The sequence below is a fragment of the Bombus terrestris genome, chromosome 9, assembly GCF_910591885.1.
Source record: "Bombus terrestris chromosome 9, iyBomTerr1.2, whole genome shotgun sequence".
NCBI lineage: Eukaryota > Metazoa > Arthropoda > Insecta > Hymenoptera > Apidae > Bombus > Bombus terrestris.
In genome coordinates, this window is record NC_063277.1 from 18,048,061 (window position 1) to 18,074,031 (window position 25,971).

The following is a 25,971-nucleotide window of genomic DNA, read 5'->3' on the forward strand; positions in this document are numbered from 1 at the left end:
CTTGTCAGCATTTTTATTAATGATTTTCTTTAAAATATTGTGCGTGTATATATATATGTATACTATATACGAATATACATATCTATATACATATATATATATATATATATATATACAGTGTATCTTGTATAATATATACTTGTGTCAACACATTTTATATACAATTTATTGGTAAAATTTATGTCTAAGATTTCATGAAAAACTGCTACATTTTTTAAATTAAGTCAGTAGTATGTAAGTATATATAAGTACGTTAAATGTACGTCATACAACAAAAATTTATTGATATATTCATACAATATGATTAAGAATTTAATGAATCTTTTAAATACGATATAAAAGATAATAAATTTATAAATAGTATTTTATATTTTATAACTATGTTCCTTTCCTATGTTAACTAAAAAATATTTTTAATGTTTTTACAATTAGTATTTTGACATATTTTTTATACATTAAAAGCAATGATATTAAGTTAATATTATGATAATATTATTTTATAATCTCTTATATTATGTGAAAATAAGCATACATGCGTTCATTTCTAATTAATACAATTAAAAATATATCATAATCATACATGTTATAATTATCTTATATGTTATATTACTTGAAAATAAAAGGTTTAATATCGATATACATATATCATATATCATTATTAGTAAAATTTATTTAAGAAAATATTATTTCAAATACATCTTTTTTAAAATGAACATCATTGTAACCTATGAATATCGTTAACTTTATTTTAATACTTTACGAAACATGATATTAAAAAGTTGTTAATTGTATATAAAGAGAGTATATATATAAATATTGTACAAAATTCTCAATTGAATAGAATAAATTTTATTCTTTTATTGTTACTTTCGAGTAATTTATCAATATATTGTTGAATATCTACGACCTTTTCTAATATTAGCAGTTGAGGCATCTATACCTATAAATCGAGTGACATGTAAGTAAAACAACATTTCGAGTTTCGAGATTTGAGTTTATTGTTTTCTTTTGGTAAATATAAAAGTGCAAAAATAACCGGATTCCAAATCATTATAATTATTGTAAACGCATCGAAAGGTTTAACCAAATTTCAATTGGTTTATGAACGCGAACAAGTTAAGTATGTGCATTAGGTAGAATGTGTGAATGCGCCGATGCATAATACACCATCTCATTTATTCAGTATTTCATATATATCATTTGTTGATGCTATCACTTTTTGTGTATTTTTATGTGCTGTCGATTTTCGACGAAACGTAGCGCATATCCTACACTATCAAGATTAAAAAGATCGTCGAAAAAACGGAACTAGTACCAACGCACCTCGTTCACGGACGGTCGGACGTTGTCATTTGAAAACGGAAGCCATCTTGTGGCCGAGCCTCTCATATCATACAGGGAATAATAGTTCAGCGACTATTTGTTCCGTAAAATTGTTCCGTATATTTTCCATTACGTCCAGACTATGCATGAATTATTGTATCACATGTTTACATAGCCATGGCTGCGACGAGAAAGTTGCAAGGTGAGAAGAAAATGTTTCCAGCATGTTTACATTCAGAAATTTTGTTATGGGTCTGTACTACTACAGCTTTGATTCCACTCTTGCCTCGCGCTCTGCAATTCTCTGCCACATTAAACGTTTGTATTTTGCGATCAGTAGTAGCCTATTTTTAACTCGCGTTATCTACTCTTGCAAGCAGCCTTCTGTGTCTGACAGTTGGTACAGGTTGTCAGGGTATGATGAACTGGGGTGTTCTGCTTGAACTTTTCATATGTTTCTTTAATGCAAGTTATTTTTTCTTGCATGTACTGTATTTATGACAGTCTCATACTGCTTCTTTATGTCAGAATAACCTTTAAAATAGTTCTAAATATTATTTCCACAACACATACATATAATGATACAAGATATAACATATGTAATGCTTTTGTCGATATAAGCTTTTCAATATATATATTGCTTGGTAAACTATACTTTCAATTCATAACTTACTTTGAATTCTTTTGCCAATAATTTAAGAGAATTGTTTGCTGGAAATAAATTATTTTTGTTATTTTGGATCATGTTTTATCATACCTATTAATGTTATAACTTGATTGGTCGTAGTCAAATATATCATTTAGATTTTATATACGTATGTAACAAATTATGAAAGTAGTTATTACATGATGCATTTTATTATATGTAACATGCTAACAACAATTACTAACTTGTATGGGATTTAACAATAATTATGCTACTTTATATGTAAACAAATTTGTATGCAATAATAACTGAATTTAAAAAATTTAATCTATGTTTTTATATCTCAAATAAATGATATATGTAATGTGTGACATATATTTATTTATTATCTTAATTAAAATATATTTTTTAAATTCTAGGTGAAATAGATCGGTGCCTTAAAAAAGTAACGGAGGGTGTAGAGACATTTGAAGATATTTGGCAAAAGGTTCATAATGCTACAAACAGCAATCAGAAGGAGAAATATGAAGCAGATCTCAAGAAAGAAATCAAAAAACTTCAAAGGTTACGTGATCAGATTAAAACCTGGCTTGCATCAGGTGAAATTAAGGATAAAAGTACGCTTCTTGAATATAGAAAGTTAATTGAAACTGTAAGTATATTTTGATATAGAATTGAAACTGCAAGAATTGTTACATGTTTATTTTTAAATGTAATTCATTTTCGTTAGCAAATGGAAAGGTTTAAAGTTGTGGAGAGAGAGACAAAAACAAAAGCTTATTCGAAAGAAGGATTAGGAGCTGCTCAAAAACTTGATCCAGCTCAAAAAGAACGAGAAGAAGTTAGCAATTGGCTTGCAAATTCTATAGACGCTTTAAATCTTCAGGTATGAAATATGATGATGTTTAAACAGACTGGAAAATATTTTGTTAAAATTAAAACGCGTTGATGATTTCAATGCAGCTGGATACATTTGAATCCGAGATAGAATCATTACTCGCAGGAAAGAAAAAAAGGTTAGATAAAGATAAGCAGGATAGGATGGATGAATTAAAAGCAAAACTTGATAAACATCGTTACCATATCCGTAAATTGGAAACATTGTTACGCATGTTGGACAATATGTCTGTTGAAGTTAACACTGTAAGTTTATTAATACAAAGATATAGTTATTTGACCATATTAATACCTTGAAAGCTTATAATTATTTAATCTTTTAATTGGTTTCACAGATTAAGAGGATAAAAGATGATGTAGAGTATTATATCGAATCCTCGCAGGAACCTGATTTTGAGGAAAATGAATATATCTACGATGATATTATTGGTCTCGATGAAGTTGAGTTGTCTGGAGTTGGTATTCCCTCATCAGCAACTACAGATAGTAATAATAGCAACGAAACTGGAGGTACACCAACCTCAACTAACTCTGGTACTTCACCCATACCATCACCTCCATTGAGTTCTACCATGCATAACCATTCGAGTGATAGTTCTACAGATAATGACAAAAAAACGAAGGTATGTAATCTTATGTAAGGTCACGATGACAACACCGATGTTTCATTATATGTATACGAGTATCGATAGCTATGATATAGCGAACGAATTTTTATTGTGTACTTTAATTTTAGCCTGTGAAACCAACAGCAGTCAGGCCATTATTAAATTCACAGGCGAGCATTCCAACCACGGGAAACACTGCCACCATAAAATCGAATTTATTATCAAGCAGCACTCCAAGCAAGACCATTCCCATGACACCTAGCCATAGCTCGCCTAGTTCTACAAGTAATCACATTGCTACAACTAATGCTGGTAATTTTGCTACAGTAGCTGCATCACATACTAATTCACAAGCCATCCATTCTACCTCTAGTAAAACATCTTGTAAGTATATTGTAAAAATGATTGACTATCATAAGGACGATTAACGATAATATTATGACTTGCTTTTAAAATTTTCAGCTCATAGCAGTGAAAATGGTTTATTGTCATCATCGTCTGCGTCTAGTGTTACCTCGAATGTGCCACAAACAACCTCGCAGCAGCATAGTAATCCAGTGCCCATACAGACGACACATGTGTTGCATAATCAACAAAATCAGAATCACAGCAGCGAAACTGAAATGACAACGCCGATCCCACCATCTTCTTCGCCACAGTCGTCAGTCAGCAGTAGATCTTCACCTTTGCCCGCAAATTCCTGCTCGCCAGCGCCATCCACTGCCAATGGTCTCATCCCTAAGCTTCCTGATGGCATGTCCTCTTTGAAATCTATAGCCCAACAAGTAATTGTCCGAGCAGGTTTGGACATACCGCCGTCCGAGTCGAACAGAAACATCTTTGACACTGCTAAGGCGAACAATAATAACAGCAAAGTCACCATGGAAGCACACATTCCTCCTCTTCTTAGCGTTGCGCCTCTCGGGCCAGTACCTCTTCAGAAAGAACACCAGTTGCAGTTCCAGTTGATGGAGGCCGCCCACTACCATATGCCTCATCCATCTGATTCTGAACGTTTGCGATCATATTTACCAAGAAATTCGTGTGTTACACCTTCTTATTATCAACAGGTACCATTATACTATCTATCGTATCATTATATAAATTCAGCTGAAGTTTACGTGTGAGTGTTTGGGATTTGGTATCGTTCACTTCTTTCCTCACGCGACATTATACGATCTAATTTGTAGATACGATACTTTTGGACAATAACGAAATGTAATATCGATTGTTTGAGAGAAAATTGACCTACTAATGCATTTTTGAGCGCTAGTGCATACCACTTAGTAGAAGGATGACAAGTTCATATATCAACTCTGGCTATCCTGATTTTAATATTATTTATTTTTTGAAGATATATAGTAGATTAATTTTTAATTTCTTTCTAGTTTTGTTCATATGTACTTTATTGTATGTTAGAGTCAACTTCCCCATTCTGATACTGTGGAGTTCTTCCAACGTCTTTCCACGGAAACGTTGTTCTTCATATTTTATTACATGGAAGGTTCTAAAGGCCAGTACCTGGCTGCAAAAGCTCTAAAGAAACAAAGTTGGAGGTTTCATACAAAGTATATGATGTGGTTTCAGAGGCACGAAGAACCCAAAGTGATCAACGAGGAATATGAGCAGGTTAATAACATAAAATATTAACTCGTGATAATTAAAAATCGATGATAAGATTCGATATACGTTATTGCGTACTACTATGCAGATTGGTACTATGTAAAATATAATTGTTTCAGGGAACCTACATTTATTTCGATTATGAAAAGTGGGGACAAAGAAAAAAGGAAGGTTTTACATTTGAGTACAAGTACTTAGAGGACAGAGATCTGAATTAACAGTCCTGTTGCTTGTGGAATCTCCGAATACACTATTTCTGTACCGGTATCATCAAAAATCGAAAAAACAGATTTTATTTTTTACAATTCTATATTTTCACAAAATATAATTTTATTTATTGGTAAAGAGTATCTCAGAAAAAAGTAAATGAAACAAAAACGAAAGAAAAGCTCGTGCATAACAGGCAATGAAGATACTTCATTATATTTTGACATTGTGATATTCCTTTTTGAAAAACAGAAAAGCAAAATATGAATCACACAATTGAAAGAAACAAAAATGCAACTAATAAAACAAAGGAGTAAGTTAATCGGGGACAATGTAACTATAAGATATAATGAATGAAAAGCACCAGAAACACACTTTTAATATTTTAGTGTGTGGTGTGTGATACAAGAGGAAGAAGTTATACTCGCTGGCGACTGACTCGTAATACCAGTACAAACATGCGTGCGGCCCATCTGCCGTTTAGCGGTAAGGTGGAGGGCGCTCATGCTATGGTATGTCTTAATGTTAGATTATAAGTAGCCTTTTTGTATAAAGTATATTGAGATATAAAACCCTTAAAGTGAATTACTGTACAGAATGTGTAGAAATAGTGAATAATAATATTATGGAATATATTTTATTTCTCATTTAAATGAAACTTAAGTTGTTTCAATTTTTGGCATCTGACACATCTCTGACACCTTGCATTCAGAACATTCCATCCATTAGATTTCTGCCCTCGACCAGGTTACTTACAGATATATTCTAACAATTTAATTACGAATCTTGAAACTCGTCGTCGAAGTCAAAATGGTTTTATTATGTATTTAAAGTAGCTTAATTTACTAGTTATTTCTCTAATGCATACCCTGTCGATTCAGGAGATTTTAATTTTATTAGTATTCTAGCAACTTTTACGTACTACATACTGTGTTTATCAAATGACGATTCGTGATAATTATTGTGCATATGTATTTATAAATTAATAAAATAGGGGGAGAGAGAGAGAGAGAGAGAATAAGAGCGAATGAGAAATAAAGCCATACTGTACGAATTTATTTATTATAAATTGTCGATACTGGTTATGGTGAAGCATCTTTGATAAAAAGTAAAAGAAAAAGATTCTCACTAATTTGACACACATGTACATATATGTATATTTCCTTGTACCTTTAATCTTTAACGTTTAATTGTTAAATGATGCAAGACAGTATCGGCATTTGAAATAAATAATTTCAGACAAAGACAAAGCTTTTGCTTCAATCTTTGAAGCAATTGCCTGCATACGTGTTATTCATCATTACAAAAGCCTTCGACAACGAGATTAGACATATTGCATTCGTTAGTAATAAAAAACAAAAGTTGAGATTTCTCACCTGATCGATCTAGCTTTAGGATGATGATTAAACTTATTGAACAAAGGATAGATATATTCTAAGCAGATACTCTTGTTATGAATGGAAATTGTGACGACCACTATATTTGCATGATAGTATCTGCCTATGGTGTTCTATTTGTTTTTTTTTTTTTTTTTTTTTAACTTACATTAAAGGCACTATTCGATAAAATCGTATCGAATAATCGTATTTCTTGAGAAATCAATGTGTTGTAGCAAGTGTTGAGTTATAAGTTGTAATGTGTTTTAGGTTTATTCCTAACATGTTTTGCAAACATTCTGCAACATAGTTGTACACCATCCAATTTCAATGACCCTTTAATGGTGTTCAATATTTTAACATATATCGAAGGTGTCATGCTTGTTAACGGTACATTAACGGAAGTTAGGTCTATAAGAATTGCAGTTTATATTACATCATTTTAATTAGCATACTTTACAGTGAAAACTAGGTAGATACAAGTTACAACATCAAGCATTTTTCACTTTCTGCAGCATTATATTATTCTTCGGTGCACCTTTGATGAAAATCGTTTTGCAGTTTTTAATGTGTAGAAAAAGATAAAATGCAAAAGATAAAGAATAAGGATTTGTTGCTACTTTACATAGTTAAATGATACTGTAGTTTTTAAATGTTGCATTATTATTGTAAAGGTAAAGTGGAGCGTTATTGTTCCTGGATATTTTGTACGATGAAAACATGTACAATGTTAATTTATGATTCTTTATAGAGATTTGAGAAAAAAATCTAACAAATTTTATAATTAAGTGCAGTGTATAATATTTTTGCATTTGTTATGAGATTTTTATTATTTTTTCAATATATCAAATACTTTTAATCTTTGTCTTGCATTTTTTGAGAAACAGAATTCCATTTTAATTTAGACAAAAATGTGCAAGTAGAAAATTGAATTGATTGTACATTTTGGCGATTGTTCCGTAGTACCCTTTCATTAATATCAGGAAATAATGCAGCAAATTTTAAATTATTGCGATTTTGAATAATGTAATTTACACTATTCTTATCCAGATAAAGATGTTTGCTCAATGCAAGAAAATTATTACGATAGAACAATAGTTTCTTAAATATTAAAAATTTTCCCTTATTTTACAATCTCTGAATAGTAGTTTACAATTGCTTGGTCAGATTCATTAGTTTCACGGTAATAAATTTACACAGCGGTAATCATCAAAGGAATCCATTTTCGCTGTTTTAATGCAGATAAATATTCGAATGTCGCAAAAGGGAGTAAATGTGGTTTTGTAAATTAACAGTTACTTAAGAATCTTAATACAAACTATGAGTTTGAAATAGAGATACATGAAATACATATGAGGGGAATGGTGGTATGATTTATAAAAACAAACAAATAACAATGCCAATAAAAACAAATACTATCTTGCATTTCTATTATTTATTAAGGAAAAGTAAATGTACTTGATAAGGCAGTTAGACCGTTTAACCCTTTTTGCCCCTTCCTTTATTTTTGCCTTTTATCCTTTTTCTGACTCCCATAGATTGTTCTGTATCATCATCCTCATTGTCATCTTGACGCTTCTTTCGTTTACCTAACTTTTTACTGTCTTCGATATCTTTCATTTCCTAAAATACGATAGTGTTTGTAATTATTACTATCATTATCGTTGTTATTATTAATATTGTTGCAATAATCAAATAGTAAATAACTGATTGTACCATTTTTACAATACGTTGTGCTTCAGCTACTCTTTCTTGAAGCACCATTACTTCTTCTTCTTCAGTCGGATATAATGGTAATTGTTTTGATATCAATTGCTCTATTCTTTGATACAATTCTACGTCATACTGTGTTACAAATGTAATGGAACGACCAGAACGACCAGCACGTGCAGTACGTCCAACTCTATGTATATAATCTTTACTATGTGTAGGTATATCAAAATTTATTACAATATCTACATGAGGAATATCGAGACCCCTATAAAAAGAAACACATATTACGAAAAAAATAAATTAAATAAGCTGAATATCATATACTTACCTGCTAGCAACATCTGTGGAAATAAGTATAGATCGATTTTTCGCCTTGAATTTAGTAAGAGCAGCTATTCTCTTATTCTGTGACATTTGTCCGTGCAAAGGAACAGCAGTAAAGCCCAAATTTCGTAAAAGAAGAGCAGTTCTAACTGTATTGTTGCAAGTCGCACAAAATATCATAAAACTGTTACCTGCTAATTCATTTAAGATATGTACAAGATATACATCCTGCAACATGAAATTTTATTGTAAAATGGAAATTTCTATAAAAATGAAAAAATTATTTTTTCTTGTACCTTGAATTTAACTGGGATAAAAACATAGTATTGTTGTAATTTTTCAACAGTTTGGTACTTTGTTGAAACTTCCACTTTAACAGGATTTCGCAAAGATGCTCTCTGTAATTTCTGAACCTTTTTAGTCATTGTTGCAGAAAACAACAATGTTCTTCTTTCTCGAGGAATTACTCTTAAAATTTTATCTACTTCAACTTCAAAATCCATATTCAAAATTCGATCTGCCTCATCCATAACCTTTTAAAAGATTGGAACAGTAGGTGCATCAATTTTTTATCACGTGTATATAATAAAACTATTACTGTTACTTACCAAGAATTTTAGAGAACGTAGATTAAAACCTTTTGTGTTTTCCAAATGGTCAACTAATCTACCTGGAGTGGCAATTAAAATATGTGGCTTTTTTGCCAATAACAATGCCTGAGACATCATGTCCATTCCACCTACTATTACTGCACATTTTACTCCAATACTTGACCCTAGAATAAAAAACATTATATATAATAATTATGAGTACATTATTCTAAATTACTACAAAATGAAATATTTGCATTACCTAAAGCTTCAAATTGTTCTGATATTTGGAAGGCTAGTTCTCTGGTAGGTGTTAAAATTAAAGCAAAATATCTTTGTGGATTTTCTAACAGTGCCTGTAATATAGGAATAGCAAAGGCTGCAGTTTTACCAGAACCAGTTTCCGCTAATCCTATTATATCTTTACCTAATAAATTTTAAATTCAATTTAACAAAAAGTACTTCAATTTAATTCTATTTCTTTTATTTTTCATATATATATATGTCTATTTCTCTTTTCATTTTACCTTCAAGGGTTAACGGAATAGCTTCACATTGAATCTTTGTAGGTGATTTCCATTTTAAATCTTCACATGTTTTACACAATGTGTCTACGATCCCCTAGAAATATTAACAATTAACATAATGTTAATGAAATATTAACATAATATTTGCATTTTATTCATATTCTTTCTAAAAGAATAAAGTATTTAAGATATATGTTCATGAATATTAAATACTGAATAATTATTAACCATGTATTTCAAATACCGCAAGAATATAATAATATGAAATGACAATAAAGATAAATTTTATATATATTTCTAAATATATTTATTTTAATTAAATATAAGGCGCAATTCATATATATTTCAAATATAATATTAATTTTTAAATGTTATATTCTTATAATTACGAATATATTTTTGTATTATTATGTTAAATAATTTACTCAATTGTTACATTAGGTTTAATGTATATGTGATTATAAAAGGACATATGGAATACTTCTTTTGTTTTGATTAGGTTAGATGTGTGTTACAGACATTTTTAAACTTACCAAATCTTTCCATGTCAGTTCCTTTGCATTTTCTTGATCCTGTTGTTTTGTTGGTTGTTGATTTATCTCATTACTTTCTTCCATTTTGTAATCATTAATATACTATATTAATAGTAATAACATAACATAAATTTTTAATTTTACACACACATTGTAACTTGTTCCTCACAAGTTTGAAAACATTTACGCTAGAAATTAGGAGAGAAGAAATGAGAGTGCTCACACCCGTAGTTCTAGTTGTTTCATATTACAGGTGCTGCACCATGCGGCCAAGTGCTGAGTTTAATTGACATTAGGATATACAAGAACCTATAAAATTAGGGATCTGCTCTGTTTGGTTCCACTCTAGCACAGACAAGAACGTATTGAGTAACAGGAATTTAAATATATTTACTGATAGTAGTATGAATAATTAAATAATATATCATAACGGTATTTTTATTAATACGTACCATATTTTACGTAATAATAGCAACCTTATACGTGTAACACATAAAAGCTTTTCATTAAGAACATAATTTTATTCGTAATTGCTAACGAACATTGTTTTAAATATGTTCTCTATTTCTCAATAGTTGAAAGTTGAAAGAATATTATACTTAAGTTTGTTCCTGGGATCTCTGTAACACCTATGGAGAAAGATACAAGGCATCTCAAGGTACACAGAAGGTATTGAAAGTTTTGAAATGTAAATTTATTTCATAAGATGTCCTCCTCTGCCGTTTATTTTAGATTTATTGTAGGTTTTTATATAAATAGGAATTCCAGAACCTTTATATCTTCGATTATATAGTTTAAATGTGATTTACAATTAGATAGGACAGTAGGGTGGTTTTAAATGAAATTAAATTTTTGGATAGGTAGGGTATTTTTGAATTATTATATAGTAATAGTTAATGCATACATAGTAATGTAACAGTAATAACGTAGAATATATGATTTTTTGTTTGTTTTTGACTCTCAGTTATTCTACATTGTCATGACAATAAATGTTGTAAAATATTGTTGCAAATTCAAAATAGTATCTCATATAACGTTATATGATTAATTTGAGATTTAATTGAAATCTTGTTTTCAGGGAGGTTCTCCATTTGCAGCCAACCTCCACGTGGTGAGACCCGGGCTATCATTTTTATTTGACATATAATTACTAATTGTATTATATTATATGATATAATTATGAATTATATAGCAAGTAATATGAGCCAATTGACTGCTATTGCGATTATGCTTTTATAGATCCTATCAATTCCTTCAATGATTCTAGGAGCATACGAAGGAGAGCTTTCCGTTAAAATTGAGGAGGATTCGCGCCCAAGAAGACATCAAAAAAGGACGCAAGTCTCAAAAATCAAAAGGGAGGGCGAAGAGCCCTCTTGGGATTTCCTCAACGGCAGAAATTTATTTATTTTTTTTGTTTTTTGTTAATATATTATTATATTCTGTCATTTTGTACTATTTTTAATACTATTTTATATTATCGTTGTCGTCGTGCAGAAATATAATAAACAATTAATTTCTCTTTCTTACAATTAGTTTCATTATTGCACTATTTTGTCATTCTTATATTTGTCTATCTCGGATAGAAAAGTAGATATGAGCTTTTCCATAGGACCGTATAATTAAATAGGTTCTTCTTATAGCGTGGAAATCAATAGTTTCTTGTCTATGCTAGTGTGCAATCAAACAGGGCAGATCCCTAATTTCTTGTATAAGCTAATATCAACAAAATTCAGCAGTTGGCCGCATGGTGCAGCACTAGTCCGGGAATAACCAGGTCCATAAGCGTGAGTACTCTCATTTCCTCTCTGTAATTAGTATATCTAGAACCTCCTACAATTTATGCTTACTGGTTAAATATTTTAATGTAGAGTATTTAAGTATTTTCTAAGCGCTTGTATATTAATGGGGTAATTTTACATATTTTTGTCTTGTAAGCATTGAAAAATTTGTATATTTTATTTCTGTAATGGTTCTATATAGATAGTATATAGAAAAGCGAAAGAGATAGGGGGAAATGAAATGTGAGAAAAAAGAAAAAGGGAGGAACATGCATGATTGGTTCGAAGTCTAGTAACTTATTGCGTTTCCGCCTTGATACGCAAAACATATTATTACGAATCGGTGATATTATCTTTTGACGACAATTTTAAATACTGTGAAATTTCAATATTTTAACTTATATATGAATTTATGCAAATTTTTTTTTAATACCATATATTATATTTTATGCTTTTTGCCGCGTAAATGCGTTTTTGTTGTATTACCGGGGTGAGTAAGGAGATCGCCGGTGCTTATCGTTGGTAATTCGCTTACTTTTGACTGAATTTCTCCCATAAGCATCGGCGATCACCATATTGTTCTGTGGTTACGTAATATAGAGTGCATAAAACGAAGTTAAAGATACGGTCACAAGTGGCGCTGTTGCATTGAATGTTCTACAATGGTGGCTTTGGTCTACCGTTTATTTCGTAATAAGTTTGTTTAAAAGAGGTTTTCGAAAATTCTGTCTGTATTCATTGCTCCACCGATTCTTCTGTATGAACGTGAACCGACGGTAGTGATGTCCACGTACACATTCTCACAGAAGATACTTACACCCATACCTCCGGAGAAAGGTAGTTTTCCACTCGATCATGAGGGTGTCTGCAGAAAGCTTATGATCAAATATATGCGTTGTTTGATCGACAATAAGAACGAAAACACAATGTGTCGAAATGTTATAAAGGATTATCTTGGTTGTCGGATGGATAATGATCTTATGGCGCGAGAAGATTGGTCTGATCTCGGTTTTTCTGATGAGGTCAAGGAGACATAACAGCAGCGATTTATTACTAATCGATTGTCGCGACGTTGTAGATCACCGCTCTTATCACTTGACTGGTATTTATGAACTTTTTCGCTGGTCATCCTTGTTTCACTTTAGAAAATACTCCCACGAATTTTAAGAATATATTTACAAATTTCTAGCAACATATAACTTACGTATGTACATCACAAATTATAAATAATATATATATATAAGTATGTATGCATTTGTTGAAATGATTTGTGAACGACGATGACTCGACATTATCAATAGAGAATTTTTTCTGATATGCAGGCAAATTAAAGTGATTGCAGTGCAGTGAAGAGACTTGGAAGCAAATTATTAAATATTCAAAATAAACTGTTAGAAATAATAATACATTTAATATAGAGAATAATACATTTAAGAGGAAGAGAAATTATTGTCGACCTCATACAATATTGATCTCTTTTAATTATAGTTTTCAGTTAATCAATGTAATTTAGACATTTTGCATCAGAGGGCCTAATATATAGGGATATATCTTTCAATATTGTTGTAATTTCACATCGTTCGTTGATATAACCGATAGAACAGAACTAAATAACACATTAGAGAAAGAAGCAAACGTAAATTTGTGAAAATGTCAAGCACCTCTAGAAAAAAGATACTAATTGGTTGTACTGGTAGCGTCGCAACAATTAAATTGCCACAATTAGTAGAGAAGTTATGGCAGAATAATTTGGATGTAAGGGTAGTAGTCACTGAAAAGGCTAAACATTTCTTGAAAGAAGCAGAACTGCCTCCAGGAATTCAAGTATTATCCGACACTGTAGAATGGGCAGCTTGGCAAGATAGAGGCGATCCTGTATTACATATTGATCTAGTAAAGTGGGCTGATTTATTTTTAATCGCTCCACTAGATGCCAATACTCTTGGTAAAATAGCCAGTGGCATATGCGATAATATCTTAACTTGCGTCGCACGTGCCTGGGATCCACTGAAGCCTTTGATTTTTTGTCCTGCCATGAATACAAAAATGTGGGAACATCCTGTTACTGCACCACAGGTATGTAGTATGATATTTAAATATATAATATTCTTTATATATATTATACATAAATATCTCTTTTTAATCATATTTATGGTTTAAGTTAATTGGATTTAAGATCGGGCAATTCTCTGTCATAGAGTTAATCTTCAAACTAGTGATCATGGGAAAAGTTTTGTAATGTTTTAATTAAATTAAACAAGATAAGTAACAAAAATCTGATTTGGTGGAATTACTTGAATTTAGTTTGTTGCCTTTATGGTTTACTAACATAGAATAGTAAAAATTTGAGAAAAAAAGAACTTAGGAACTTGAAAAGTTTGTTAGAAAAGAAACACTTTAATAGAATTTATTAAACATAAATCTGTGGTATTGTGTGATTAAACTTGATTATTCTTATCTTTTCTTAGATAGCTCTGTTAAAGTCTTGGGGATATAAGGAGGTTACATGCATTTCTAAAACTCTTATGTGTGGCGATGTAGGAATAGGTGGAATGGCAGAAGTAGACAGTATCGTTCAAACTACATTGAGGTTGCTTAATCCTTGGGACCCATATTCGCCGCCGGATTTGCGCCTTTAGCATCAGGAAGTTAAAGTGAAACATCCAACGAAGCTTTATCATCATACTTATAACACGTAAAAAATGTTGCGAAGGAAAGATATTTAAAAGCGAAAGAATAACGCGTACTATGGTGAAATATAAATAATTTATGCTCATAGCGAAATTCGAGTTCAGTCGCAAGTATTGACTTGTAAGATTACGCTTTCCCGAGGACACTATGTCGCGATATTTTGCTGCTCAAACGAAACGTCTAAAAAAATTGCTAAATAAAGCAGAGTCCGTTTGTTCACTCGCCAAAGTAAAATGTAAAAAATTGTAAAAAAGTTCTGTTAACATATCGTTCAACACAGTAAATAAACATGTACATGTTTTTGTTAAATATATGAGTTAAATGAGATAACATAATTTAAGGTTCCCTTGGTCTTTCTTTCTTTTTAAAAACAACTTCTCGCTTCGTATATTTTATAATTCGCAATTAAGCTGTTCATACAGTGAAAAGAGTCTTTTGGAAAGATAAAAAATTCACAAACTGGGATAAGTCATCGTTTATTATTAAAATTTTCGTTAAAATTATTTAAAAATTACTTTATTAAAATTATTTTATATATACTCGGTATAAGGAAAACGGTGTGCGTGTGTGCGTGCGCGCGGGCGCGCGCGCGTTTGTGTATTTGTTTGTTTGTGTGTTAAAATTTGGGGCGCATATGCATATACGCACAAATATTTATACACGACTTCACATAAATATCACAGTTTACAAATATTTATTAAAATACGCTATAAAAAATATCCCGAGGAAGAAGGTCGATCGTGACGATGCGTTGCTCGAGGCCATGATTTTTGATTTTCTTGGATAACTTTCCACATCGTTCGTTTCCAATTCCGGAGGGCAGTCCATCCAAAACGGGGCTGATAATTTTTGCTTTTCGTGTGCAACCTTCATTCTTTGATCGTCGAATTCCCAAAAGCCTTTCCCCTTGAAAAAGTATGTTTTGCCTAAAAGATTTATCATTTATATCATATAACGATTACGTATATTTGATATTGCTATTATCACAATCGATTGCACTAATACAGACCATCTCTCCATTGGAAAACAGCGTCGATGTCGGTTCCAACACCAGCGAACATGCTTATATTTCTTGGATAGTCGAGTTCTATGTGGTTTACCGATTCATCAAACCTGTACGAATATCACAATCGTTAAATTTAATTCTCATAATCATTAAATTAAATCCGATTTATATCATTTATTTCCGCTTAATATAATTTTCGCTCGTTTCAAAGTTATGTATTGATGCTATATATGTTCTAATTTCATATTAACTTTGATATCAAGCGCGGATAAAACATTTTTGTTCGATACCTCCAATACTCAGATCCACTAAAGAAGTAAGTTCTTCCATTGTGTCCCCAAATCATCGCACCGTCGATTTTTTCCAATGATTCTGGCAATCCCAGTTTAGTTAATGGTTTTGGATAACCCGGTTCGAGATTGTTGGCGTTGAAAACATAGTACCTTTTGCCAATAAAGAATACGATTTTCTTGTCTGGCCTCTCGTACACTGCATCCACGTGATCGATGTTCTCAGGTAGATTAAACAAACGTGTGATTTCCGCTGGATATCCCTCGTACAATCCTTGGTCACCGATTCTCCATAAATACTACGAAAGACACACATTACGATATATTAGTATTACATTTCTTTATCATTTCTATTCGATCGCGGTATATCTCTTGTATTCTATATCGCGGAGAAATTTTTCAATGAAACATTTATCGATACATCAAACGTCGAAAAATGAAATTTCCATGCGTTCATCGGGGATGTTGAAAATTTGCAATTTCATTCGACGACTTACTCGTCCTTTGAAAACAAAAATTTCCCTGCGAATAATGCTGATGGCATCGTAGCTGGTATCGCATTTATCCGGTTTATCGTTTTTGGGTGTCGGCGTTGTCCATCGGTGCCTTGGCCTTTGCGTGTACGGTGTCCTGACGGTGGTGGTAGTGGTGGTGGTAGTGGTAGTGGTAGTGCTGGTGGTAGTAGTGGTGGTAGTGGTACTAGTGGAGGTGGTGTGATGTTTGTGAGGTTTGTGAGGCCTCTGAGGTCTGTCCTCCGGCCTCTCTGGTCTCTCTGTTCTGTAATCCGGCTTTTGAGGGTAGCGATCAGGGCGGCGAGGCCTGTCGTCGTTTGGATAGTGATTTGGCCTGGTTGGTCGTGTTCTCCATGGTCTGTACGTCGTCCCAACGCTTGTCGTAGTTGTCCGGGCCGTTGTAGGTCGTTCCGGAGGTGGCGGACCACCTGGTATCTTGGCCCAGAGTTTCTCTTCGGGTGCACCTGTAACACGATCACGAGGCACTCGTTGAACAACTATCGTGCAGATAATAAATTGATGAATAAAGTATAGTTTAAAGAGTCCAGGGCTTGTCATATTTCTTCTTTCGCTTCTTATTCGATATGGTGTCAAACGATCGATAAAATAAGACAAAAGTAAAAATCGGCAATTCGGTGTACTCGGTAGCAAAATATTCGATAAGTAGCTGTAGGTACTATTTAATTGATATACGCCAATAATTCGAATTGTTTCGCACAGATCGATAAAACTGGAATGAAAGGCACGACAAGCCATAAGTCGTTATCTTCTTAGAAACATATGCAGAGACGTAAAGATTTACTATCCCGTGAAGATGGTTCAGCCCTGAATTCATTTTTATTACGAAAGAGACGAAAGGAAAAGAGAAAGGCGTATTTTATGTTTCAAAATTGAATTGATTCAACGCATCTTTCGCGACATTACTTTTTAATGCCGAAACAAACATCTATTTCCGTATCTTGATATCAAACACAACGTCGGCTTCCCAGACTCTACGTTCGGTAACCGGACGTAAAATCGGATTACATTATCTGCACAGAACTATTTTTAATTATAATTCAGAATAAGAAAACAAAGGCGAACATCAAGCTATTTGTATGTTCCAATCGTGTACAAGATGTAATTTTATTTTTTCATTGTTTTAAACACACGTAAAAATCGTTATTAATTTATTATTTCTATGTTAAATGATTTAATGACGTCGTAGAACTTTTAAAGTGAAAATTATGCACTTTAAAAGTTCAGAACACGCCTTTCGGTGATGAAAGTTTTTAGGTATTCTGTGAGTCGTATCACTGCAGATGTTCCAAGCTGTAACTACAAACTTTCCATTTAAACCAAAAGTATATCGTGCACGTACTTTTAAGGGGATATTGCTGTTTACCAAATTACCATATAAAATTGAAGAATATCCTATTTAGAAAAGGATTAATTAGAATTGATTAACTTGAGAAATGTCTTTGACTCGAGGTTGAAGACGACAACAGAGTCTCTGAGAATTTCCACAAGATGTTAGTTCATCAATGTTGTTATCAAAAACATTGTAATTGGAATTTTGATAGTATCGTCACTGTAATTGGATCGATAGTTAAAGAGATGATGTTAAACGGGTAAGTTTTTTCATTTTCATTCTCCGTTTGTTTATTCGTTTCTCTAATCTCTCTCTCTCTCTCTCTCTCTCTCTCTTTCTATCTTAACCACAGCAGCCGCGTGCAGATTCCGTTCGCTAATTGGTAGCTCCCTCACGAATATTAATTATCATTCGATTCTGGGACACACGCCGTTCTTGAATAATGCAATAATGCAGATAGTACGGGGTTGCGCATGATATATACATACTTTGCATGCCGCGATGTATTATGCATAACGTTTATTGCCATTGACTTCTCGTTCGTATACCTGACTCGAGCTATTTATAATGGAGTTTTCAAGAAATCTCGCTGGTTCGACTATTAATTTTCGTTTGCTTTGCTTTCGTTCGACCGTTCATTTTGCTGAGGTTGACCGATAGAAAAACGAGTGGATGAATTGGCAATAGAAAAATATATCGAAATAAATAAAGGTGAATAAATAAATAATAAATATATTATCGAGATATGCATAATTTTGTGTGCTAGATTAGATTGGTCGCGTGGTAGTGACACACGTATGTGAATATGAGTGGAAGTACTCGAAAAACAGACGAACGCAACTGTTCCGTTGGCAGTGTGGTGTGGAAGATGGTGAGACAAAGAGAGTGCAAATGTATATCGACGAAGATCCTGGAAATCGTTTGTTAAATAAATCTAGAACTATTTTAATACGAATTCCAAGTGTAACCTTAGTGTTCCTTTACTTTTATTTAATTAAGATCCACAATTCTCAACATATATAACGTATGCTGATCTAGATCCTCACTCTTATGGTGTTACGATACGATAGAAGAAGCGATAGGGAGCGCATTCATACGTTAGGTTGTCCGAAAAGTGTCTTTCTGAACATGAAACCTAATCTGCCGAACGTTGTGATCTTTATTTTGATAGAACAAAATGGAAAATGCGCATCCATTATTTCCTTATAAAAAGAAAGAAACTTTTTGGACGACCTAATATTTATAGGAAAGGACATTACCAAAAAGTTAACTTTGTAACTCTAACTAAAGGCTACAAGAAACAACAATAGACATCTGCTTATAGCTCTTTTCTTTCTAGACCTTGTAATCTAAAACAAAATTTATATTCAAGGGCGCAATAATATGCGCCTCTCCTTATTTCGAATTCTTTTCTTTCACTAAATTCTGTTCTCTTCGTAACAGCGGTCTCCAGGTCACGGGTATACAAGAGAAAAGGTGTAGAGTTTTTCTTTTTTCCTTGAAGTAATTGCTTCAACAAATTTCATGCCAGCTTTAACAATCGTGTCAGATTATAACGTATATGGATATTCTGTTTCTCTGTTTTCGTCGAATATTTATCCAATTTTTGCTCCTTCGATCGCAGGAAAGAAGAGAAAACTGCGATAAAAAAAAAAGAAAGAGCATTCCTTTCTATAAATCTATTTCTATTTCACACGGATAGCAGAAATTTATGTTTACGACAAGAACAACTTCAAATTCGTCGATCTTATTGTTAAATAGATGGTACATTTATACTGTTCGTGCGAGAGTGTATGCGAGCGTCGAAGGAAGTCCAGGTGTTAGTTGAGACAAAAGCGATTAAAAGCGGTTAGAAGTTATTAAAAGCCGTTAGAAGCGATTAACCCCAATCAGAAGGAAACAACCAAGCGAGTAGGTTATCGAGTCCTTTAGAGAGTAACGTACGCGTAGAGCTGAATAATTTGTAAATAAATTTTAAACTATTCGTTTTTCCAAATCCTCTTTATACATTAAAGCTTATTTTGTTCGGAGCGTTAAAGACGATTTTACGAAATAACGCTACGAGTTAGGACGCTTACTATCTTCCTGCTTTTTGCTTTCCAATCCACCGGATTACGTCGCTAATTCAAGAACCAGTAACAAAGTGATTCGCAATTAAGCGACACGCTTCTTCGTGCTAACGAGTTTTTATCGTTTCCGCTACATCGGCAGATCGCAGGCTAAAAGCTGGCGTAAAAGCCTCATTTTTCCTATCTCCGTGACGGAGAATATGCACGTGCATAAACAATTCTATCAGGACCTGGTGCACGATTTCGTACGGAGAAAATCGTATTTGAAGATCATACTTTAATCGAGTTTTCCCGCAGTTTATAAATGGCACCTCTACGTTATTACGTTGTTTAATGCGAATGGTTTGTACGTCGGTATTCTCAAGCACGTGTAACGGCAAAATTTGACGAAAAAAAGGGAAATCACGCGGAAAAAGAAGAAACACGAAACGATAAAAGAAATATCAGCGTTGCAGTGGTAGACTCGAACGAAACTCTCGATTATATAGAGCACGGTTTGTTCGGAGAAGCACAGTTTCAGCAGGAAAAAAATAGGAAAGAAAGGAGAAGGTCGGATCGTTCGGGAAAGAAAGAGTTACAGGAAAATCGGAGTAATTAAGACAAGAAGCAAATTGTTCCGAGAGGAACGTTTATGAAACATCGCGTTACGATGCAACGAAAAGAGAGATATTCTTCTCGTCGAACTGAAAGAAACAGAGAGGAGAAGTCTCGAGATCCGCATTATTTTTCCTACGTTTTTCTCTTTTAACTTAACTTTATCTCTTTCTCGAAACAAGCATCGATGCACGCTAAATTCGAATACCAAAAACCTTTTCGCTGATTTTCCTTACTTTTTGGCTCCACGACGATATAGCAAGTTACTTTTACGTATCGGTAACGCGTTTAATTTACATGCTTCGTTTACGCGAACGACCATAAAACGACCAAACGAATAAGATCATAATTGGAGTTTATGATGACAATCGTGACGAGAGTTCAAGGTTCTAACACGTATGAAACTCGTAATTTCTCGTAGTAGTTACGTTGGAAGATTTCAGATGAAATATTTACAGAGTATCTTACGTACTTCCATCTTACATACAAGCCACGATTATTCACCTAATCGCGCTAATCTGTACCGGTGGTTAAGGTTGCGCGGTTGTACCCTGCACGGAATTCGAACAAAGGCAAAAGCGCTAATGTCCTGCAGTTCGTTTTCATTTAAGTCGGGATTTTTGGATATTCTGGTGACACATAGCCCGATCGATAAATAGCCGGAGCTGTGAAAAGCCGTCGTATCGCGATGTGTTTTTATCGTGAACGAAAGTTTGTCGAGCGATTTTTATATCTGCACTGTGCGTTGCGCCGTATACGTATGCAGCCGATAACCTATACTACAAACGAACATTGCAAATACGCAGGTAGTTTACTTTTTCAAGTAGTACCACATTCGTTTCACAGCGACCATCGGTTTATTCGTTGGTAAATATTCCCGAAACCACAACGGCACGAGCACCTATTCGCTGTTCTTCTTTTACAAGGATAGTCGATACCGTGAACGAAGGCGATGATCGCGTTAGCACATAAGAGTATTGCAACAGTATTCGATTTTCTGTTTTCGTAAAAATATCGTTACCTATGTTTCTATGTTTATTTTCGCATGAAATTCAAAAACATCGTTAATTAGACGTTAATTAATTAAACATTATGATTCAAACGGAGTTTAGAAACCAACGGAGTAAATCGAAACGTTCGTCCTTTGAAGCATCGAATACGGGAACATTAGATCGTCCGGAAAGTGTCTTTCTTTTCCAGACACGTCTTTTACAACGATGCATCTTTATACAGACGTGTTTTGTTCTTTATTTGGACGAATTTTGCAATCAATTCTCATTGAGAATTACAAGTAAATTATTCTGCCGCGTGGTATTATAACGCGTATAGTGAGCGTTTATCGTATGTTTTGTTGAAGTGGTCACCACTTCTACGAAAACTCTACATCTGGTCTTTTCAGTTTTCCCAAGCGCTGAAGCCATCGACAGCATATAGACAAAAGACTAGCACGAAGGCAGACCATAAACAGTAGACAGGCGACGTTGGTTTCGGGGTTTTCAGTTATAGGGTAACATTGCTAGCGCGCGGATCTGGACCAGCTCAAATTCTATTCCTACTTATTATTACACTTCTCTATTAAATTAAATATATATATTTTCTACCTTACACTTTATCCACGCGTTTTCTCTCTTTATACATCTAATAACCTCAACATGTTTGATTCTGGCTGAATCTAACGTTTGAATCTAGAGGGTAATGTCTTTTTAGCCTGCGTGTCTGATCCGCCGTGTCGAGTAATCGAGCAACTAATGGGTTTTGGTGGTGTTGTTAACTCTTATGTTATATCTATTACTTATACAAACATGAAACTTAATCCATCGAACGTTGTGATCTTTATCTTTATGTGATCTTAATTGGATCGTACGTAATTCGATAAAGCAATATAAAACGGAAAACGTTGTACATCCATTATTTTCTTACAAAACGAAAGAAACTTTTCGGACGACCCAACAGATACACCGCGTACGAGCAGAGACGCAACTGCACGCTCAAAGGCTCGCGTTTCGTTAAAAAGAGATTATCTGGAAATTTTCGAAATTGACGAACGACGTCGACCACGCGACTGTTTAAACGAGAGCAATCGTTACTGCTGGAAGAAACCTCTCCCGTGAAAAGGTGTAAAACGTTGTGAGAATGACGCGTTTGTCGTTAAAGAACACGCCTTTTCACGTGCAATGGTCGTTTGAATAAAATTATCGTCGCGTTACTCGCTCAGTCTTTGCGACAATGTTACGCGAACTTATTTACGTGCTGTAATAGAGGCTGTCCTAGTTTTTCTCGGCTAAACTTTGTCCAGTACGTTGTACGCGCAGAAATAAAAAAGAGATCTACTCGTATGAATTTATACAATTTGTATGAGAATCAAGTTACGTTATAATAGTTATATCGTTAAACGATACGATCTAAACGATCTACTTGATTCGTGGCGCAAGTACAGGGTCGTACGACAAAGACGTTTTCCTCGTCGGAATATTCTTTCCTGCAGACTGCAACGAACATACATCATCGAGGCTAAAAAAAGAGAATAAGGACTTAGCGTTAGAAAAATGTAAAAAGCGTAAATGAACGTGGGAAACGACGAAGAGAAAACAAGGTGACGTGAAACGACGAGAAAGACAAAAAGGATACGGCGGAGATGGAAAGCACGAACAATATACGGGAAAAATTAACGACCGCGTGATCCGAAGTTAGAAAAGAGGAAGCAGAAGAGAAAAGCGAAGAAGAGCAGAGGGGATAGAGGAAAGAGATGGCGGATTGGAGGACGCGGAGAAAAAAAAAATCACGGTGATGAATAAAATCGGGGGAGTCGGTATAAAGGAATAAAAGAAGAAATTGGCCGGTATAAGAGGTAGAAACGGAGAAATGCGTTTAAAGAGGAAAGAGAAGGATAGAAAGAGTGGAATAGCGGGAACGAGGGAGGACAAAAACAGAAGCGGAAGGGGCAAGTGGAATGCATTTGCGATCCGGGTCTGGGAGGCTGGAAACCTTTCTCATACGCTAAATCACCCGAATCTACGGCCTGTATCCCGCTAGAAGCAAAGGGAAAGGGAAAGGGGACGGCCGTTCTTTATATTTTATTCACGTTTCATTTCACCCTGTTGTTACCAACCGCGGGGACATCTTTCTACGCTCTACCGTCGCGATTATTTCGCGAAATTGTTTTCTCGATTTATCCTGAATTTCGTCGGTCGACCATGTATATTTCAAACTTCAATTATGCCCTTTCGCGAGCACTTTCGTACTTTCGGTCTGTACCTTCGGATTTTCATACGACCGCGCGTTACTAGGTTTTGCGCGTTTCTCTAGAACGAATAAAAACCGACTCGCCGAAGGATCGGTAGACGAATACACGAGAGAACGATCTTGTTAACTAGTCGACGGTTATGCGCGGCTTTTCTACGTTTTTCCTCCGTGGAAATATCGCTGTGGACCGATATTTAAAGAACCAGCATTGCTGGTGTTACGCGTGATTGATGCCTGACCTAAACTTAACGCGTTCGAGCTTCCGATAGGTCAAACGTATTACAAGAAACAGTTCTCCCTTTGGATATTTTAGTTTTTAGATACTCGAGTTCCATCTCACAGTATCAGATTTATGTTATCAGTGTTTAGAAATTGAATAGTTTGCGCGTTTAAAATGGAGCTGCTATATCGTAGTATCTAAAAATGCTAGACAAATGTGGAGGATGCTTGGTCGAGTCGTTTAAACGACCAGATTATTTCATTTTTATACCGTCAAATATATTTTAAAATATTATAAATATAACTCAGAGTCAACCGTGGATTGCTCGATACTGGTCGTTGAAAGAATGTTCGGTAAGAACGCTCGATACTAACTGAAGACTGCGTATTGATCGCTAATAAAGACTGAGACTGAAAAACTGGTCATCTTACGATCGCGCTCGTTTATTTATACCGGTCGGGGGAGCACCGGAAAGTTTAAATTCGACTTTGTTTGACGGTTGCACGTAGCGGCGACATTGTTTTGCCCGGAGTTTGTTTATTATTACATTATGTATATCCTAACGACGTCGATGCTCCGAGGCAAAAGAGCGACGTGATTCGAATTGTCCTGTAGCTCATGCACATATATCATGTCGCAAAAACCAGACAGAAACGTAAGATTACGCGAATGGTTTCCCCTTCATTCCGGGACGTAAACGTAAAAGTACACGAATGAACCGCGAGATCGGTAATTATTTATCGTACGACGCGCGTGATTCGATTGTTTTCTTTATCGATTCCACCCAAGCCCGTAGCCTCGTCCCTTCGTTCGTGATTCGAGTCGTCCGCAAAATTAGTAGGCGAAAGCGTAGAGTATTATAATCATTGTTATTATGGCAACGAAATTATCGAATATGCAAACTCACTCACCGTACATTTGCTGAATACCGTGTCTGTCGTCTTCCGGCAACTCGTAATTAGAGCTCAATCCTTGGTACCAGGGATACATGAGCGCTCCAGAAACCGAGCTGTGAGCTAAGCCAAGAGAATGGCCAAATTCATGCGCGGCCACCGCGAAAAGGCTGGTTCCTGAAAGGCAAAAGAACCGTTTCAAACTTTGCCCTATTACTCGGTTATTCATTCTCCTATCTATACTTTCTTATTTCCGTTATTCGCGTCTTTTCTTCCAACTTTCTTTCGCGAAAAAAAGCAAGAGGAATCGTTATCGTTAAGAAACCGAGTAAAGAGGATCAGACGAAAGATACTTTTATTATACGAGGAACGAATCTCGCGAGAATGGCAGATCGTTTGGACGCTATTTCCAAAAGGTCTCTCTCGATATCCGTATATTTTTAGTTGTAAAATATATGATATCGGAAGAAGGGTTTTGTTTTCTCGATAGCAACCGTTATTTCGTGGATACTGTGAAATATTCTTTCAATAAACTCGTTTCGTGCTACCCACCGTTCTTTCTTTAATATCTCGAACGATATTCGAAACGAATATCGAATTTTCGGTCGAAGCAAACACCAGCAACGTAGAAATTATTTCACCAATTTAGTTTATAAGAATTATTCTACGTTTCGCTTAAACGGCGAACCAGGTAAAAACGTCCACGAAATGGATAAATAAAAACGGAGTAAACGGTAATCGACGTCTGATAATATCAGTCACTTTCGGTCGTTTATCAGACGGATATGAAAATTTGTTGACGGTTTCACGGAAGCTCGAGTTTCGCGTTAACGTACTTTCCTTTTGACGGCTTTTTATCTTCGTTCCGTCTCGTTTCGCATTCGGGACGTTCGTTGTGAAATGTAGGTCGAAATCATAAAATTAAAGCTCGCAAGGCTGGCGATAAAAGAAGCG

At 34.3% G+C, this 25,971-nt stretch overlaps 5 protein-coding genes across 12 annotated transcripts in view; 3 read left to right on the plus strand and 2 right to left on the minus strand.

The window, feature by feature from the left end:
* The first annotated feature begins 996 nt into the window (after positions 1-996).
* On the plus strand, positions 997-5,962 carry LOC100648868 (CCR4-NOT transcription complex subunit 3). 4 transcript variants are annotated; one of them, XM_048408518.1, is made up of 10 exons: positions 1,002-1,525; positions 2,389-2,621; positions 2,700-2,855; positions 2,933-3,112; positions 3,202-3,489; positions 3,603-3,858; positions 3,937-4,203; positions 4,276-4,544; positions 4,894-5,103; positions 5,217-5,962. In XM_048408518.1, exons 1-10 carry the CDS (start codon positions 1,501-1,503, stop codon positions 5,313-5,315), a joined length of 1,983 nt encoding a protein of 660 aa, XP_048264475.1. In that variant the 5' UTR covers positions 1,002-1,500; the 3' UTR covers positions 5,316-5,962. The 4 variants fall into 4 exon arrangements, 3 of the variants coding, with proteins under 3 accessions (XP_048264476.1, XP_048264475.1, XP_003397972.1); XR_007225094.1 differs by having other exon boundaries at positions 1,004-1,525; positions 3,937-4,544; positions 5,217-5,617; positions 5,694-5,962; XM_003397924.4 differs by having other exon boundaries at positions 1,004-1,525; positions 3,937-4,544.
* Positions 5,963-8,100: 2,138 nt separating this feature from the next.
* On the minus strand, positions 8,101-10,598 carry LOC100648984 (probable ATP-dependent RNA helicase DDX47). The gene is made up of 8 exons (XM_003397925.3): positions 10,368-10,598; positions 9,835-9,928; positions 9,570-9,734; positions 9,326-9,492; positions 9,014-9,250; positions 8,722-8,945; positions 8,397-8,658; positions 8,101-8,303 (listed from the first exon to the last, which is right to left on the minus strand). Exons 1-8 carry the CDS (start codon positions 10,449-10,451, stop codon positions 8,160-8,162), a joined length of 1,377 nt encoding a protein of 458 aa, XP_003397973.1. The 5' UTR covers positions 10,452-10,598; the 3' UTR covers positions 8,101-8,159.
* A 2,098-nt stretch (positions 10,599-12,696) lies between these two features.
* On the plus strand, positions 12,697-13,465 carry LOC105666110 (cytochrome c oxidase assembly protein COX19). Its single transcript, XM_020864765.2, has 2 exons — positions 12,697-13,250; positions 13,338-13,465. Exon 1 carries the CDS (start codon positions 12,931-12,933, stop codon positions 13,183-13,185), a length of 255 nt encoding a protein of 84 aa, XP_020720424.1. The 5' UTR covers positions 12,697-12,930; the 3' UTR covers positions 13,186-13,250; positions 13,338-13,465.
* A 111-nt stretch (positions 13,466-13,576) lies between these two features.
* LOC100649096 (phosphopantothenoylcysteine decarboxylase) lies at positions 13,577-15,174 on the plus strand. Of its 2 annotated transcripts, none has more exons than XM_003397926.3 (2): positions 13,577-14,224; positions 14,617-15,174. In XM_003397926.3, the coding sequence occupies exons 1-2, from the start codon at positions 13,799-13,801 to the stop codon at positions 14,785-14,787; spliced, it is 597 nt and encodes a 198-aa protein (XP_003397974.1). In that variant the 5' UTR covers positions 13,577-13,798; the 3' UTR covers positions 14,788-15,174. The 2 variants fall into 2 exon arrangements, with proteins under 2 accessions (XP_003397974.1, XP_020720423.1); XM_020864764.2 differs by lacking the exon at positions 14,617-15,174 and adding an exon at positions 14,310-14,492.
* A 336-nt stretch (positions 15,175-15,510) lies between these two features.
* The window catches only part of LOC100643535 (matrix metalloproteinase-2), a 98,648-nt gene continuing 88,187 nt past the window's right edge, over positions 15,511-25,971 (minus strand). For all 4 annotated transcript variants that reach the window (XM_048408524.1, XM_048408522.1, XM_048408523.1 and 1 more), the window contains 5 exons: positions 25,036-25,194; positions 16,633-17,111; positions 16,136-16,434; positions 15,849-15,952; positions 15,511-15,765 (listed from right to left, as the gene is read on the minus strand). In XM_048408524.1, coding sequence (XP_048264481.1) covers positions 15,524-15,765; positions 15,849-15,952; positions 16,136-16,434; positions 16,633-17,111; positions 25,036-25,194 — 1,283 coding nt within the window. In that variant the 3' untranslated portion in view covers positions 15,511-15,523. The remainder of the gene's footprint in view (positions 15,766-15,848; positions 15,953-16,135; positions 16,435-16,632; positions 17,112-25,035; positions 25,195-25,971) is intronic.